General features: G+C 40.8%; 1 protein-coding gene across 2 annotated transcripts in view; it reads left to right on the plus strand.

Annotated features, from left to right (window-relative positions):
* The window catches only part of ALK (ALK receptor tyrosine kinase), a 313097-nt gene that overhangs the window by 81605 nt on the left and 216658 nt on the right, over nucleotides 1-14834 (plus strand). For both annotated transcript variants that reach the window (XM_039569696.1, XM_039569697.1), the window contains exon 2: nucleotides 3832-3951. In XM_039569696.1, the coding sequence (XP_039425630.1) occupies nucleotides 3832-3951 (120 nt within the window). The remainder of the gene's footprint in view (nucleotides 1-3831; nucleotides 3952-14834) is intronic.

Raw genomic sequence — 14834 nt, forward strand, 5'->3', positions numbered from 1 at the left:
CCAGAGATTGGAAAATCCAGATCTTAATGTGGTAATATCCTTTCTGTGGAAAATCTCCACCTTTTTCTTAGAACTGGAATAACCTTTTCTGAAATGTCAGGCTTTCCCAGGGATTGGAAAATCCGGATCTTAATGGTGGCTGTTTCTAAACACGTTATTGTAATAATTACTAATAACTATTCATGGCTGTTATAAATCAGAGCCACAAATACTACTAATGTTGACTTTTGATTTCCACACAAACAAACATGAGTGATTTTGAGATATTTTTTAGCTGTAGATGTAGCTGAAAGTACATGTTGATCTCAGTTATTATCTTACACTGTTGCAACTCTGAAATCTAGAGGACAGGTACATGCTGGTCTGTTACCTCAGATTTACCACCAAGAAACTGCAAATACAGACTCAGCACAGTGAGAGAGCTGAGTAATCAAGCAATATCCAAAGGTAGTAATAAGCAATATTTGGTTACATGGAGGAGCATTTTTTGGTTAAAGAAGGCTTGAGTGTTTTGTTAAAAATTCATTCACATTTCTGCACTACATGAATCTTTAGAAAATTACATATGTTAATTGCTGGGGGTATTTCTTCCTTCTCCCAGAAAAGACAAAAAAGGGAGGAAATCCTGTTTGTCTAGAAATTACCCACATAGAAAGCTTTTCTTGTTCCATTTTTATGTGAGCATGCAGGGTTGTTCTATTAAAGAGGTATTTTTCATTAAAATAATACATAAATATTTTATTTAATGAATTTGTAGCCTTAAGGCTTGACTTCAGTACACATGAGCCCGTTTCTATTTTTTTTTTTTTAACTGAAACTCCTGGTGAACTGAATGAATTTCACATCCCCTAAGGAGATACCTTCACACAAGTTTAAAAACCAGAAATGTCTAATGTTCTCTTCAGGTGCGTGTTTCTTGCTGTGATGGAGCACCTTAGGCCAGGATTTGGCCCTGGATATGTCTTCAGGCAGGAATATCAAAGAAACCTCTCTTGTACCTCGCCATATGTCTGACTACTAAAAATGGAGTTGTCAGCTTCCAGTTGCCAATCCATTAATTTTTTTTTAAAGGTTAGGGTTACTTTGACAAGTGACAGAGTACCCTGATACAAACAATTGGAATTGGAGGTCAGCATATCTAAAAAGAAGGAGACACATTTTCTCAGTGCCTTTTGGCTTAAATTGAATTATTTTGGAGAGGGAAAAACCCCTTTATTTTGTGAAAGGGTTAGAATCTGGTCTACGTTTGCATTACCCTTGCTGCCCAAGAAGAATTTATTTAGCTGAAATCATCTCCTATTATTATCTTTCTGGACGTAAAATGCCCTGAAGGTGGAAGAGGAAAGGTCTCTCCTTTTCCTAACCTACAGCTGATGGTTAAATCAAATCATTCCTCACTGTGAAGAGTAGCCTCTTGGCTATACAAAAACCTTTTACCCAGCATCTTTCTTGGAACATAACTTAATAGGGAAAGATTCATAACTTCTGATACAATCTTCTTGTCTTCAAGTTCAGACCAATAGCCCAAGCAAATCATTTGCGATGAAGTTCCAAAATTAACCTTATAGAATAAGGGAAAAAATAGTTCTAAGGTTAAAATGAATCGAATTGAATCCATTTCATTCTTTAAAAATAGACTAAAAATTTCCAATTTTTGAGGTTATCTCTTATTGACCTCTTGCTGCTGAGGGGAGGTCCAGGTGCCTGGACTGCCTTGTCTTCTCTGCTCAGATGTTCAACCTTATTTTTTATCTCAATTTACTGCATATATTGGTGCCAGAGGGAACATTTCCACTTAGCTGAGGCTGAAGGTAGGCAGGATTTCTGAAGAATGCAATATGGAGAGGCATTTTTTGGAATGTGAGAAGTGCCAGGGAATCTGGAGTACTGCAGCTGACTGCTGCAGTGCTGATTCCCGGGGCAGTGATTCCCAGGTAAGGCTGGTCAGGGTAGCTGAAGAGATTTAATTTTAAGTTCTGTGACTGAAGCATTAGGGAGAGAAATGCACCTCAGTGACTCTCTATCAGATTATTTTGCCATGGGAACAGAAATGGGAAGCAGGTCAGTTTTTAAGGTTTTTGTGAAGTTTTCACAGGATTTCAACACAAGGTCTTGGCTCTCTGGTAATACCAAATGAGAGACATCTGCATGCATTTGTGTCTGTTTGGGGTAAAGGAGCCCTGGAGTTCTTGTCTGGGGGAGATTCATGATCTGTGATCAGGATATTAAATCATTCCCTCTTTTGGAGAGTCACTGCGTACAGATGTTATAAAACAGGGATATTGACACTGGTCCGACATCTCACATCAGGCAAAACACACATGGCTTTGAAAACCAGCTTATTTCAGGGGCTGATATTTTATTAATATCCTTTTATTTATTATTTTATAGTAGCATCAAAGTGAAGCACATTTGTAGGGAAAAAAAATCTGCTTTTAGCAGTTATTGTAACTGTTGTAATGAAACCTGACATTATTTTCCACAAGCAGCTTTATCAGGGACTACTGAAAGACGTGTCTTGATGTTAGGGAGGAAAAGCCATGGTTACCTATCACTTCATCAATGACAGCTGCAGGCAGGACACCAGGTTTGCTACTTTCCCTCACAAATCACTGGCCTGATCTTCTGTGTTGCCACATTTTAAACAACAATGGGGATATTTAGTTATTATGCTGAGCATAGAGACCAGGTTTAATTGAGCCATTAGGGATATGCATTTTTTGCCACTCAAGAATGTCTTACAATACAGTGGGAAGTCCATTTTTATCTTGAAGATTATTGCTCTAAGCGAGGACTAAGAGTTACAGCTCTTACATGAGAGTGGTTATTTTTCTCTTGGTTGTGCTGTAGTTACTCACTTACAAGAGTGGGCTAAAAATGAGATTGCACTGAGAACGAGATAGGGCACAACTAACACCCTGTGTTTAAGCTTCCAACAAGTTCCTCTGAAATCTTCCCCTTTTTTTTTGGTGAAAGTGGGAAGTAGGGCTAAGCAGCGCTTTTACAAAATCAAAGCCGTGTTTTCCCCAAGATTTCATCTGTTTACCTTGTTTATTATTATTCCCTTAAATTTGGGGTTTTTTATGGCTTCTGTAGAGGAATCAGAAATCCAGAGGTTTGGTTTTTTTTTTTTAATCAATCAAATTTCCCAACCACAAGTTTTTCCTGCCTGTATTCCTACACAGTTAATCCTACCTTTCCTCTGAGGATCTCAAAAAATGAGACCAAGATCCTGATATCTTCAGAAAACCCAACTTAAACATTCACAGGGAAAATTTGTACTTTCAAAGCTTGCAGTATTCCACTTTGCTCATTGAGCTTGTGTTATTTCAGACACTGCTTCTCTTTACACCTCTAATGTCATTGTGGTCTTGCAGAGTTAGTGCAGATGTGTACAGAACTCACCTGTTCCGGGTCACTGTAGTAATGTAAATCACCGAAAGCATCTTTGAGATGCATTGGGTTGTTGAACACAGGTTGGGTACATGTTTGCCTGTTCATGTACGAGATCTCCTTATGCTAGCAGAACTTAAAAAAAATCCAAATTGGGGGACAGAAAGGTCAAAGAGAACTTAGAATCAATGTGAGATGAAACTTGACAATTTTTCTAGGTGATGATAATTTCGCACTGTAAAGCAATGACTCTCCTGTGTCCCTGTGCATGCACGTATCAGGAAGGAAGAACCAACCAAGAAGTAGTTGAAAATTGGTGCTTATTGCATATGGTCAATAAAGCTGCTTAAGTTCTTTGCATTTGATGTGTAACATGCAAACAGCTACATCATACTTAATGGGCTTTTCTTTCTTGGCTTTCTTTTTTTTTAATGAAAGGTCTGAGCCCTTCGGATCACCCAGCAAGGAGCCCTTCTCTTCCTCCTGGTTACTCTGCTTGGAACTTGACCTGGGTCATGAGAGACACATCCCCTTTCTTCTCCCACAGAGGACGACACAGTGAGTAGCATGAGTATGTTATCCTCAAGAGGCTGCAACTACCTGCCTAAGGTTTTGGTGTAATACTGGAGTAAAGCAACACAACTCAAATGTTTTGTGGTAAAATATCCATACTGGCAGCATCTGAGGGGGCTAGTAAGCCTTGGTGTCCCTTCCCAGCTGCCCCTGGGTGTTCCCCCACCATGCCCAAGGGCCCAGGAGTCCCATTTCAGCCCAGCCCAGCCTGAGGTCATTGCCATCTCTATGGAGGTGCCTGGTGACCTTGACTACCCCAGCCTGCCCTGCTCCCTCAAAAACAAGGTCCCAGACTGTAATATTTGAGTGGTGTGTTGAAATTCACCAATATTATAAAGAGATGAGCTGTGTACTGAGCTTTTTGCTTTCCATCTCCTTTTCTAACACCCACCCCTTCCAAAATCTGGGAATGTGTTTTCATCTGTTCTCTGGTGTGACCTGTTTATTGGCTATCCACAGCCATTCCACTGTGAAGTACGATGGCCGTAGTTCGGGCCGGACTGCACAAGGCAATATCTAACGTGCAATCCAGAAAGTGACTGCAGCAGAATATATCTACTATATATCTACTACCAGTCGCTATGTGGGGAGATAAGGTGCTGAGAGGCTAATAAGATTTACTCACCCCAAGCCTGTAATTATCTGCTTGAGGGAAAAGTTTGACCTACCTATATGAAGGAGCCCCATATTTCTTCAAATTTATGTTGCAGCCTTTTATGTGTGCAATATATATTCTTTCCACTGGCATACAATATCTGCTCCTAGCTGTTGTATCTGCTTGAGTGATGAGGACACACCAATTTCATTTTGGAAGCAACAGTAGTACAATCTTTTTTCCCTTACTTGGTTTTCTCAGAAGTTGCAAGAATGATTTTTAATTTATCCTTTATTACCTCTTCCTAAACTCTTTCAGTTTCTCAGTAATACTATTCTAAGGGAAGGCTTTGTTCTTAAAACCTAAGAGCACTGATTCCATGTGACAGCATCACATGGAGATAAATGTACTGCATCTCAGCAGAAATGATTTATGATGATTTTAGCTGATTGCACAAGACCAAATTCTACCACATTCCAACCATCTGTTTTGCAAGGAAAGGCAGGAGTTTGATGAGGTGTTACACAAAATACAATCTTCACTCAGGACAAGTCTAAATTGTTTTCTTCTTCAGCAGGTGTAATTCAGTATATGCACCTTGAAATTTCTGGAGAATCTTGAGGAGGGGCAGGGGTAATTTGTTTTCTCTAGCTTTGCAATTTAACATTTACAAAAATTTAAATAAAGGGTAGCAGTAGCCCTGGAAGCCACACATCTCAGTCTGGAACACCCCATAGCATCACTGTGCAGACACTTCCGGCCACTTGAGATTTGCAGTACACAGGGGACTGATGTGTGTATGTGCAGCAGAACCTGTAGGCGTAGCCCAAGACTAAGAGGACACTTCTTACCTACAACTTTTACTCTTCTGCATACCTTCAGCTTATAGCCACTGCAATGTTTATTAGTAAACTTCCCAGGGAGCTGGAATTCTGTTCAGAGCTGCTCTGTGCATGACAGGGTGGACAGTTCCTTTCAGTGGCTGCTTACTGGCCCTGGATCTACATGGCTCTGTGAAGGTGGTCATGCAGGGACTCAGCAGAGTGAGGAAGAAGACAAGGTTAGACCATCCAAGCTCTAGGCGAGTACTCTTGTCCCAGGACCCAGTCTTCTGATTAGTGGTTAATCCAAAATCACACAATAAATCATAAGCAGAAATAAAACCCAGCAGCCTTTTACTGCTAGAGTGTTTTCTTCTTCTGTCAGCTTTCCTTACTGCCCCCAGTGTGACTGATTACAGAGTGCTCAGTAAAACTTCTATCAGAATTTTGTTTGCCTAATCATCTGATGGGACCCATCTAATTAACTGGCTGACATTGCTGGAGTGGGGCAATATTAGTTGTCTTAATTACACTTTCTCTGTGTTCTGCTACTGGAGAAATCTCTGAAAGAGTGAGTAAATTGGTACGTGGTGTCCTTCCTCTGCCAAACTAAGTTCTCTTCTCTTTTGCTCAGAATTAAAAATTCTGACTGACTCTCTCTGGTAGTTCTGGTAGGAACAGCGCCTGATGATATCTTTGAAACCAAATGCAGCAATCCCAAAAGATAATCACTGGCACCACAAGATACTTGAGTCGTGCATTCACAAGACTTCTTTTCTATTTTGTCTAGAGATTTTTTATATTTGTCTCAATCCTAGCACTGACTAATCATCAGTCATCTCAGAGATGCAAAATCCACCTGCCTTTCAGGAAAGAGAGTAAAAATCACATGTGAAGTCAAAATTATCTGGGAATTCAACCTGTGAGGCAGGAAGAGACTTTAAATCTCCAAATTTTTTATATCCTTTTGTTCTCTTGAGGTACACTCAGACTGTTTCCTGTGGCTAGAACAAGCTTCTAATGCATTCTGCATATGTGGACTTATGGTAGCATATTAATCTCCCATTTGCAGATCTGATGGATCTCTGTCCTGAGGCATACATGAGTAACTGCACCCAGCCACATATTTCATTTCTTGTCCTGGCTGGTTGAATGTTAATTTTTCTCTTCTGTACAGGTATTCCATAAGAAATCAATTGTCCACTGCATAAAATCTTATGAGCTTGTGTAACAGGAGTTCCAGATGACAGCTGCCCCTCCGGACCTTCATGCAGTTAACACACCCCTCTATGCCTCATCCTCTCCATCTCCCTGGGCCAGGCAACAACTCTGCATCTGGAGCTTGATCCTGGCAGGGTGTGGCAGCTGTGGAAAGTGCTACTGATTGGAGCAAAAATCAAATGCAATTCAACCCACCTAAACTCTGCACTGAAAGAAGAACACATTTCATGAGAATAACAGGGCTAAGGGTTGCTATGTTGGCTCATTTAGGAAACAGGAGATGCCTTTTTCTTTTTAGCTCTTCGTATATTACTGTGCTGGCTTTGTGTCTCTTTGTCACATTATCCAGTAGCAGATGAACTCCTTGGCTGCTCTGAAGCAGCACTGGGCAAAGTACTGAAGTACCTCTCCCAGGTAATATGGTTTACAGATTTTTTTTTTTTTTTTTGCCCCCGTAAAGTTTAGGAAGTAGTGGTGTTTTGGATGGCAAAGTCAACTGGGACTAAAACTCAGGATGAGAGCAAATTTGGCTACCTAGTCACTATTGTGCTTAAAAGCATCTAGAAAAGGTGAGTTCAGCAGAGGAGGAACACACACCTACAAGAATGCATAATTATTCACAGCTTTGATTTAAGAGGTACTAAAAGCCTAATCCACAGGATGGCCTCTATTAACAACTCATTAATAATTTCACTCTGCTCTATGTCTTCAGAAAACTAATTTGACAGGGTTGTTGGGGGTTTTTTTGCGCTTTCTAATGGAATGTTGTTTGTGATGAGTTCCAAATTTACTGAATTGGATTTACTGACTAAAAAATAAAAATGCATTGGACTAATTTGTCTATGGGATAATTTGGGGTCATTCTTGCTGCGTATTTGATGCTCAGTGGCACAAAAGTTGCTCACCAAGGTGTCAGATGATTAAATTTTTTTCTCTGGTAGGTCATATCCACTATTTCATTCATATCAGTTAGGTACCATATATACACTGCTGCCACAAAACTCAGTGAGTCTGAACATCAAATGAAAGGGAAGATGGAGAGAAAGAGAGCACCAGCCAGATGAATTCATGTTACAGTTAGCTTCCTATGACTACTTGTTTGATAATTCTATAGCAAATCAGACTACTACTGACATCTTCAGAAAGATAAAGGTGTTGTGATTCTTGGCTCAGCATGGCATAAATGAGATGTATGGATACAAACTGATTGTTACAGAAAGATCCAGTTTGGAGGTGAGATAGAGTCAGGAGAGGAACAAGGAGAATGCTACTTCATCCCAGAGGAAAACTGAGTCAATGATTTCTTAGTAAAGATATTGGGAAAGTGATGTATCATCTTAATTCAAACACATCCTTTTTGCAATCTTAGAAGATCTAACGTAGTTTGGAAATAGCGTTATGAATGGAACAGGGCAAGACTTCAATTAACAGCAGTTACTCACACCACATTAATAGAATTTCTCCATATAAAATAGCAGATGCTGTGACCCTGTACACGTTTGCAGGAATTCTTGTTTAACAATTAGCTGGTATTTTGGCCATGTGCAGTGGTGGTGAAATCCAAAGGGAGGAAAGTCAGGAAAAGCAGCGTCTGCCTAGCTAAACTGAAGGCTGTGTTAAGCAAGAAGGAATATTAGGGAGAAATTTTAACTTTCTTTTCCTTATATTGTCTTTCATCTGCAGATAATATGTCTATGACAGCTCAACATTTTTCAATAATAAAATAACACACAGTAAGACAACAAATGTCTTTTCTTCCCATCTCTCAAGTATTCATTTTCTCTAGAGATCTTTTGAAATTCATGCAAGAGGTTCCTTGTATGAATTGTCAAAATATGACAGTTCATCCAACTACTGTTTTGTGCCAACTGGAGCATGTTTTCTAACAACTGCTGTTAGTCAGTACTTCTTTTTTTTTGGCTAGAACTGGCATTAGAAATGCACTTTCATGTATTGTTTTTGCTGCATGCATGGGAGACTTGGTGGACAAATATTTCTTGTGTGGATAATGAGCTCTGACACTTCTTGGAGCAGGAGGAAAGAAAACGAGAGCTATTGCTAGTTGTTCTCCCAACACCCCTTCCTCACACCTCTCTCTGTAGCTGTCTTGAAAGACTGTGCTTATAATTGATTGATGAAGGAGTCCTGGCCCCTTCTTTGTAGTTTGATTTCCACTGAACAAAGCAGCTGTCAGAGATTTTGGTGATTCAGCCCCTGGTGCACGCTGAGGAGCTGGGTGGATATAAAGTAGATGCTGTCATTTTTACAATTCTCTTAACAAATAAATGAATAGCTGCGTTATTGCTGTTTTCTCTAAGCAGTGGCCCATCAGCTGTGGCTCACTCCCCAGAGGATTCATTTAAATGCATCTGGCATGAGGAGAGCTCCGGGCTCCACAGGGAGGCAGGCAGCTCGCTCTGCGCTGGGCATCAAGGCCCAAGCACCCTTCCCAGGGTGTTGCTGGGATGTTCCCTGGGGAAATATTTAGCTCCTCTAAAACCTTTTCTTCAGAATGCAATCTAACCTTAAAGCCCCTTCCAAAGGAAACCTGAGTTGTTTTCCTTCAAGGTGGGCATCGAAGGGACGAGCAGCGCTGTGCTACCAGCCCTGACCCTGTCCAGCAGGCACCACCCCTGGGTGCTGGGGAGAAACTGGCCCCACTGAACTCTTCCTTGCTGGCAGCAAGCTCTGAGGAGCCCTTGAAGCCCTGTGAGGGTACAGCAGCAGCTGTCAGTAATTTCAAGGTCAGGGCACCGTGCTCAGAGACCTGCTGGTGCGGAGGAAGGACACGGAGAGCGATAAGCTAACTTGTGCTAAGTAGCTTGAAATTAAAAGCAGGTCCCTGGTGAGAACAGGCTGCATCTCAGGGCAGGGAGAGGAGCTAGCGTGGTGCCCAGCTGTTCTCCTCACTGCTGACCCCGCAGGTGACTGAGGTGCCTCAGATGGGATGGACCCCAAAGCTGTGCTGAACGGAGCGATGCTGGGGGGCTCTGCCAGTGTCTCCCCAGTTCCCCACATCCCCTGTCAGGCCACACTGCTGCTCTCACATTTGTCAACTCCTGGAGCAGCAGCCCAAGGAGCAGGTGGTGATTATTGGCACAGGCATTTGCTAAGGGTAGTAAGACCCAGGGTGCCTGGCAGGGATACATGGGACATAAGCATCCCTTAAAATGTGCAGTTTGCCCTTTCTCAGAGCTGGGCAATGGAAGGAAACAGGTGAAAGTGTCCCTTTAGACTTGCTTGCTCAGCAGGAACAAGGCAGTTAAGCCCTGCAATTGTTTTTGCTATTGAATTTGTGTGACTGCCAACACCTTTTCCCTTCCCCTTTGGGCCGTTTTTCCTGTGCCCTTCCATCCTGTGGTGGATTCCCTCATTTTAAATTGCTACTGTATCTCCAGTTACACAGCTGAAATATAGCACCAGAAATTCATTTGCAAGAATTCACCTCTTCTTTGCTCCAGTAAGACAATGCTCACTTCCAAGGACCTGGCCTGCATTTAGGTCCTCCTGGGTGTTCAGCAGGCGGGTGAGCTGACAGCCAGAGAGCACAGTGTCTCCTATTTATGGTCTATTTTCAGGGAGAAATACTTATCGCTGCAGGCTTCTTTGTGGCACCCCGCATGTGCACCCTGGTTTGGTGAATAGAAATTCAGAATGGCCTGATGCGGCAATTGAAACCCTTAGATTGAATGCCCTGTGCCCTTTTGTACTCAGGGGGAATGGGAAGGCTTTAGGAACTGGCTCTGTCACTAAGATTAATAACTGGAAAATCAATTTGTCATTTCCCTGTCATAAATTAAAAGCTTATAGGCCTTATAACGTGAGTAAAATAGAGGTTAGTGGGTATTGATGGAGGTCTCAAAGCTCACTCAGCAGAGCAGATCTCTACTACACAATTTAAATTATGTCTCCTCCACAAGGAATATCTGTCAATATTTGTATTGAAAAAAGACATCCTGTGCAAGAATATTTTATCTGTTTCTACACTGCTGCTTCATTGTTGCTGCTGAAAGAGTTCTTGAGGGAGACTGTGGTCCTGACTTGATCAGTGTAAGTGACCTTTACATTGTGCATTTGTCTGTAGATGTAGTATAAATTAGTCATGTGTGAGCTGATGAGGTGCCATTGAGGTTGTACCTCACTAAGCTGGTCCTGCTGAGAATAGAGAACCTCTCCCTGCTCCCTTGGCTGTGGCAGTGTGGTGAGAAAGCAACCACACCCTTCCAAAAGGGTGCCCACCTGAGAGTAATTGAGGAGTGATTTGTAGGAGTCAGCAGACCAGGAGGGAAAAGGATCTTTTAAAGTCAGACACATGTAGAGCTAGAAGGGAGTAGTCTAAGAGAAACTTACCTGCTGGTGAGAGTTTTGTGGTTGAAAGGAGAGGTGGTTTAGATCAAATAGACCTAATCTTTTGTTGTGCAACTGAAGAAAGGATAATCAGAATAGATTCTTGACAGGAACAGGTTTTTTTATCTATCTCTCTAAATTAGGCTATTTTTGTTCTAAATAAGGTATGTTTCTGTGATGTGTTGTTACACAAATGATCCAAGATGACCCAAAAATGAATGATCCATAATTTGATGTGCTGGAGTGTAAAAGGGTACTTCCCACAAATTACTGTGTTTTGATGTATTACTTATGCTACTATTTTAAGACATTTGTTTATTAGAGAACTCTAATCAGTTTAATTGAAACAGATGTGGTTGCCAGATATTTTAGTTATCTGTGCACAAATTATTGTTGTTAGGTATGTTGATAAAAAATAAATAAATTGACACACTCTCAAGACTCTAACATAATCAGACAAACACAGATTCCAGTGTCTTTTCAACTGAATAGTAGCTTAATTGGCTTTTCAGTCTGTAGTTAATATTCTGTATCTTTTTACATACCAAAAGCTGAACTGATTTGTATCTACAGCCTTTCTTAAACAGGTTTTTATCTTATTTTCATTATAAGCATCACTTTTGTTTCCTCTTTAAAGGCATAATGATGATGAAATCCACTTCTAATAAATTATCTGTTCTGCCTCTCTCAAGCCCAGCAGTTGCAGATAAAAGAGATTGTTGGACAAAGAGTTGTTTGTTCTGTTTAGAAGTTTTTTTATTTATTATTTAAAAAGAGACTTTGCTGGTTTTTTCTATAAGGAGCTTAAATTCCTATAGAGCATTTAGAATCTGTAGTGTCAATATAGGTCTGACATAAATGCCTGTACTTGGTTTAAATCTCTGTGACATCTCTTTTAGAAAGTCATCAGAAATCACAAAAAATGATCCCACTTTACTGACTAGGCACAGTATTCAAGCCCAAAAGCTCTGTGTCTAGTCAATTTATATTGATAGTGGGTTTAAAAAATAATCACTATAAGTTGTGTTAGTTTTAATTGCCTTTCCTCCAGTGTTTGGCTTTTCAGTAAAAGGCAGAATGGCTATCCTGCTTCCAAAGGCACATGGCTACTGCTTTCTGTGCTTAACTGGGCAAGAGAACAATAAACTTGGTGTAGCCTTTAAATGTTAAGACAAAAGTGAAAAAGGAAGGAGAAACGCTATTTTTTTATGCAGTGGTATAAAAAATGGCAGGTGATTTGTGGCAGCAATTCAAGTATTATGAAGGTTTTGTATTTGCAAGTGTGGCTTATGTGGTCTTATAATAGCTAAGACCAGCTTCTCGCTGGAAAAAAAAATTATTGTATATAATTCTTTTTTTATGAAGTATATTACATTGTCAATAGTGAAGGACATTGTGAAAGAAGGAAAGCCTGAGGGTAGGAAGTTAATGTTAGCCTTGGAAGACTGGATGCTGTTTGCACAGATTTTTCTATGTTGCATCAGATAGCATTTCTTTGTCATCATTTCTTTGTACTGAATAGGATAATAGCACTGAAATTTGTGTCTGGTACAGGGCTAATTTAAATAAGAGCTTATGAAAAGTACCGATATTCTGGTGATGTGAGGCGACTATTGAATCCTGTAAAAGTTGCAAGTGTGTTTCCACTGACTCACAGACACTGTGGGATGTGTGAGCCTCCCTCTCTTCCAAGGAACGACCTGTTGTAAAGGACATTCAGTGTGACCACAGCCGGCACGTTAGATCATGGCCACTTCTCTGTAGGCTATTCATTGCAAGGGAAGGAAATGGCATTGCTGCTTGCCTTTTCTTCCTTTACTTTCCCCGCTTCAGGCAGAGTCTTTAGCTGTCTGCAGGGGTCATAACACTCAATGTGGTGACTGTTACTTGACTGTTACTTAATCACTTACCCCAATTAAATTGTACCAGTTGTAGGTCAGAGGCCTGCTGTGTTAAGGGCTCCACAACTGATTGATAGCTCTCTTTTGAGATGGGGATTCTGGAAAGTGAGACTGAAGTGGGGAGCAGAGCTGGCTATTGAGTGCTTGTGGCACCACAATCAGACTGTCGGGGGGACTGGAGGAGGAGAATGAGAGCTCCTTGAGGATATCCATGCAGGGCCTCTCTGCTTGGGTCAAGAGGGTTAGAGAGCACAAAGGCTTCTGTTCCAAGCAGCTGGGCAGGAGAGGAGGGGAAGCAAGCAGCAGCTGCTGGAAAGCTCAAAAATATATGAGATTGATCGAGAAGAGAAATGCACTAAGAATGAAATAGTTGATTTGAAATGATTGTTCTTGCCATGTGTGGTCCTTGGCCTGGGCTGTCCCATTTGTCATCCAGTGAGTTCCATCAAAAAAATCCTTGTATGAGCTGTGTTTCTCCCCTCTGTATTTTTTTTGACAGTGCCTTAAAACACATACTGCTCAAGGTGTTCCCTGTGACTAGTAAAGATAATATATGTTCTGTAACCTGTAGTTGAGTGTTTGGTTGCTCTTTTGTCCATCTGGGCTTAGGCACAAAGTTTAATAGACTCCTAACACTTAACAGAGTTTAAAAAATGTTGTGTTTGGTTTTTGTTTTGGTTTTGGTTTTTTTAAAGACCATCTAAGGGACTAGAAATAAGTGGTCTGAGGTTTGGATGTGATATTGCAGTAATAAACTCCATGAATATATCCACAGTTCCTTGCTGCCTAAATTGAAGTGTGCTTCGTGCATCATGAAATTTATATTGATAACTTAGAGGCCTGAAGAGAGTAGGGGCTTGTGCATTTGGATTTAAGGAAATGTGTGTACTCCTTGTTACTGCTGTTTGTGGTGTAAATGGACTCCTTATGTTATATGGTTTCCCTGGTGTTGTGAAGTATTTAAAATGCTGAGTGAATGATAAAGCACCTGATTAAGAAAATCAAATATAAACTGGAAAAAAGACTCTGTTCCTTCCAGCTTGCTGTTAAAAAGGCAAATTAGCTGGGAAAAGCATAGCAAGAGGGCAACAGTATTAACCTTCAGCTTAGAAAATATTTTATCACCAGGAGACTAGGCTGAACCACATAGATCTGTGCCCACAAAGAAGAAATTAGATGCTTAATAGAGAAAGTAATTGAAGTTTAAAAAAATCAGGTAATTTTACTAATTCAGATTATTTGTTTCACCTGCATAGCACAGCAGGACAGAAAGAAAGTGTAAAAGATTCCAAAAGCAGCTGTATTTTTTTCCTTGGGTTTTTTCAAATGGATCTAGCTTGTTCAGAAACACTGAGTTAGTTCAGAAATCATTTCTTTATTTTACTGATTATTGTGTGAAGTGCTGACTGTGGTGACAAAAGCAAATATATACAGGGCATTCCAGAAAATTAATGATCCTGACAATTAAAAGTAAAATCCTTGCAGGTTGCCACTACATGTTGTGTTAAGCAACTCGAACTATGGTGTGATGGTAAACTGGACACTGGGAAATGAATCATAGTTGTACCAGCAGGGTAATGGGTTTCTGAAAGAGAAACATCTCAGAAAGAGAAATCTCTGTTGGAGGCAGTTGCTGGCTGTGCTGCCTGGAGACTGATGTTTTGCAGCAGCAAGTCAGGTTTCTGCTGCTTCTGTTGTCTCAGGAAAGAGTTTCAAATCCAGGGGTCAAAATGTCACCTCTCAGGGTACAGTCCCTATGGCTTCCAGCATATTCCATATGCCCAGGATATATGACTCTCTTTGTAGAGACCTGTGCTCACCGAGGTGGAACATGGGCATGAATCACATTAGGAGTCTTTGCACTCTAATGGTCCTGGCTGAATTTGAAGCAGCATCCCAGAAGAGATTGGCTTTCTGTCCCATTTCATCCATTGACTAAGCTATTTTCCATTCAGCCAGATGATGCCTTTCCCCACTTCAGCC

This window comes from Corvus cornix, chromosome 3 (genome assembly GCF_000738735.6).
Source record: "Corvus cornix cornix isolate S_Up_H32 chromosome 3, ASM73873v5, whole genome shotgun sequence".
Classification (NCBI taxonomy): Eukaryota; Metazoa; Chordata; class Aves; order Passeriformes; family Corvidae; genus Corvus; species Corvus cornix.